This window comes from Cetorhinus maximus, unplaced genomic scaffold (assembly GCF_964194155.1).
Source record: "Cetorhinus maximus unplaced genomic scaffold, sCetMax3.hap1.1 HAP1_SCAFFOLD_1540, whole genome shotgun sequence".
Lineage (NCBI taxonomy): Eukaryota > Metazoa > Chordata > Chondrichthyes > Lamniformes > Cetorhinidae > Cetorhinus > Cetorhinus maximus.
In genome coordinates, this window is record NW_027597480.1 from 6,966 (window position 1) to 9,867 (window position 2,902).

The 2,902-nt window shown below is 55.3% G+C and overlaps 1 protein-coding gene across 1 annotated transcript; it reads left to right on the plus strand.

The window, feature by feature from the left end:
• Positions 1 to 1,645: 1,645 nt before the first annotated feature.
• tnfaip8l2b (tumor necrosis factor, alpha-induced protein 8-like 2b) lies at positions 1,646 to 2,499 on the plus strand. Its single transcript, XM_078536798.1, has one exon. The coding sequence runs from the start codon at positions 1,652 to 1,654 to the stop codon at positions 2,210 to 2,212; it is 561 nt and encodes a 186-aa protein (XP_078392924.1). The 5' UTR covers positions 1,646 to 1,651; the 3' UTR covers positions 2,213 to 2,499.
• Positions 2,500 to 2,902: the final 403 nt, after the last annotated feature.

Here is a 2,902-nt window from a genome sequence, read left to right on the forward strand (position 1 = left end):
ACCCCCGACCTGCACACGAGCGATTCCCACCCATGGCATTGCTCCGATGGACCTGCGTGCAAGCTGCTACCCCATGGCATTGCTCACCCGATTCCTGTGTGAATTCTGCGGGATGGTGTTGAGGGTGGACGCATTGATGGATGGATAGAACATTAAGTAAGGCAGCGGTGTGAAAGATAGGCCTACAAACCAGTACAATGGAGGGATAAATAGAAACACAGAGCAAGGGAGGTACACAGGAATCGGATAGGTAGAAAGTGACTGTTAGACAGAGAGAGATAACCAAACAGATGGATAGACAGATAGAGTGACAGACAGGCAGATAAATAATTGACAGGGTCACAGAATTGTCATCGCACAGAAGTAGGCCATTCGGCCCATCAATGGGCAATTCACTTAATGCTACTCCCCTGCCGCCTTCTCCCTATAATCCCGCACGTTCTTCCCCTTCAGTTAGCAGCTGAAACAATCTCCAGTTTATTGCTGGAAGCCCAGAAACCAGGGCCACAGAACCTGAATTTCAGTAGAAATGAAACATAAATTGAAAACAGAGGTTAGGAGGTACCTCCTTCCTCATACACTTCGAATCATATAGAATGATTTGTCAGATGCAAGATAAAGGCATGAGGAGAGTTAGGGGGTCGAGGGAAATAGTCTCCAATGGGAGAATGAGGAGTCTAGGGGGAGGGTCTTCGATGGGGGAGTTAGGGGATTAGAGGGAGGGTCTTCGATGGGGGAGTTAGGGGATTAGAGGGAGGGTCTTCGATGGGAGAGTTAGGGGATTAGAGGGAGGGTCTTCGATGGGGGAGTTAGGGGATTAGAGGGATGGTCTTCGATGAGGGAGTTAGGGGATTAGAGGGAGGGTCTTCGATGGGAGAGTTAGGGGATTAGAGGAATGGTCTTCGATGGGAGAGTTAGGGGATTAGAGGAATGGTCTTCGATGGGAGAGTTAGGGGACTAGAGGGGTGATCTTCAATGGGGGATTTCGGGGATTAGAGGGATGGTCTTCGATGGGGGAGTTAGGGGATTAGAGGGAGGGTCTTTGATGGGGGAGTTAGGGGATTAGAGGGATGGTCTTCGATGGGGGGTTAGGGGATTAGAGGGATGGTCTTCGATGGGAGAGTTAGGGGACTAGAGGGGTGATCTTCAATGGGGGATTTCGGGGATTAGAGGGATGGTCTTCGATGGAGGAGTTAGGGGATTAGAGGGATGGTCTTCGAGGGGAGAGTTAGGAGATTGGAGGGATGGTCTTCAGTGGATCTTTCCTCTGAGCTAAGAGATGAAAAGCGAAATGAAAGGTCCTGTTGCCGATTCCTATCCAGTGCCAGCTGTGGGGAGGCCCGAGTGCAGCAGTTGGTAACGGGTAGGGACAGGAGGTGACCTGCCTGCTGGAACAACACCCATTAATACAAGTTCACCTCATGGCCTCTGGGGTGGAGTGGAGGCAGGGTCATCCTTCCCTGAGCAGTGGACCGAGGACCGGCTTCCACAGGGCTGGGCCAACAGAGGCCGGGTTAGGGGGACGGGGGCGACGGGTGAGGGTCTGCCGTTGGAGGTGGGGCAGGGGGGTAGGCCACACGGCTGCTGTTGTCGTCCGGTCTGATGCTGCACTCTCACACCCGTCCTCCTTTGCTCTCCCTCCCCAGCAGGAATGGAGTCCTTTAGCTCCAAGGATCTGGCCATGAAGGCCCAGAAAAAGATCCTGAGCCGCATGGCCTCCAAGACGCTGGCCCAGCTCTTCGTCGACGACACCAGCGCCGAGATCCTGGATGAGCTGTACCGCGTCTCCAAGGAGTTCACCGGCAACAAGGCGGAGTCCCAGAAGGTGCTGAAGAACCTGGTGAAGGTGGCGGTGAAGATCGGGGTGCTGTACCGGCACCAGAAGTTCAGCGAGCAGGAGCTGGGCCTGGCCGAGGACTTCCGGAGGAAGCTGCGCCAGGGCGCCATGACGGCCGTCAGCTTCTGCGAGGTGGCGTTCACCTTCGAGCACAGCGTGCTGGTGGAGCTGCTGCACGAGAGCCGGGACCTGCTGCTGCGGCTGGTGCGCGGCCACCTCACCCCGAAGTCCCACGGCCGCATCAGCCACGTCTTCGACCACTTCGCCAACGTGGACCTGCTGACGAAGCTCTACGGCCCCGAGGGGCCCTACCAGGCCCACCTGCAGAAGATCTGCGAGGGGCTGAACAAGCTGATCGAGGCGGGGACGCTATAGAGACCAAAGATGGAGACCAACGGGGGGAGGGGAGGGAGGGAGGGAGGGAGGGAGGGGAATGAGGGGCAGTGGGCCCACATCAGCCCCGAGGGCACAGGGACCAACAGGCGGATATGCCAGGGCTGTGGGCACTGCGGCCTGGCTGCCGGAGAGGGACCTGGGAGGGAGATCTTTCACCTCTTGTAAGGCATTGGATGACTTACGTACGAGTTACCACTGGAATAAAAAAGCACACAGCACACCCAACAGCCTGGCATTGTACACCGCGTCTGTATCAGAGTGCCACCCACTGGGTACAACTCACTCCGCACCCCCACACACTCCGCCCCAGGGCTCCCTTTTTAAGAGTATAAGAACTAGGAGCAGGAGTAGGCCATTCAGCCCCTCGAGCCTGCCCCGCCATTCAATACGATCATGGCTGATCTCATTTTGGCCTCAACTCCAATTTCCCGCCCTCTCCCCATAACCGTTCAACCCGTTACTAACTAAAAATCTATCTCCTCCTTAAATTTATTCAGCATCCCGGCATCCACTGCACTCTGAGGTAGTGAATTCCACAGATTCACCAACCCTTTGAGAAAAGTAATTCCTCCTCATCTCTGATTTAAATCTACCACCCCTTAGCCTAAAACTATGGCCTCTCGTTCTGGAATGCCCCACAAGGGGAAACACCCGCTCCACGTCTACTTT

Coding starts and splice junctions, on each gene's coding strand:
- tnfaip8l2b (XM_078536798.1), top strand. CDS start 1,652: ATGGAGTCCTTTAGCTCCAAGGATCTGGCCATGAAGGCCCAGAAAAAG.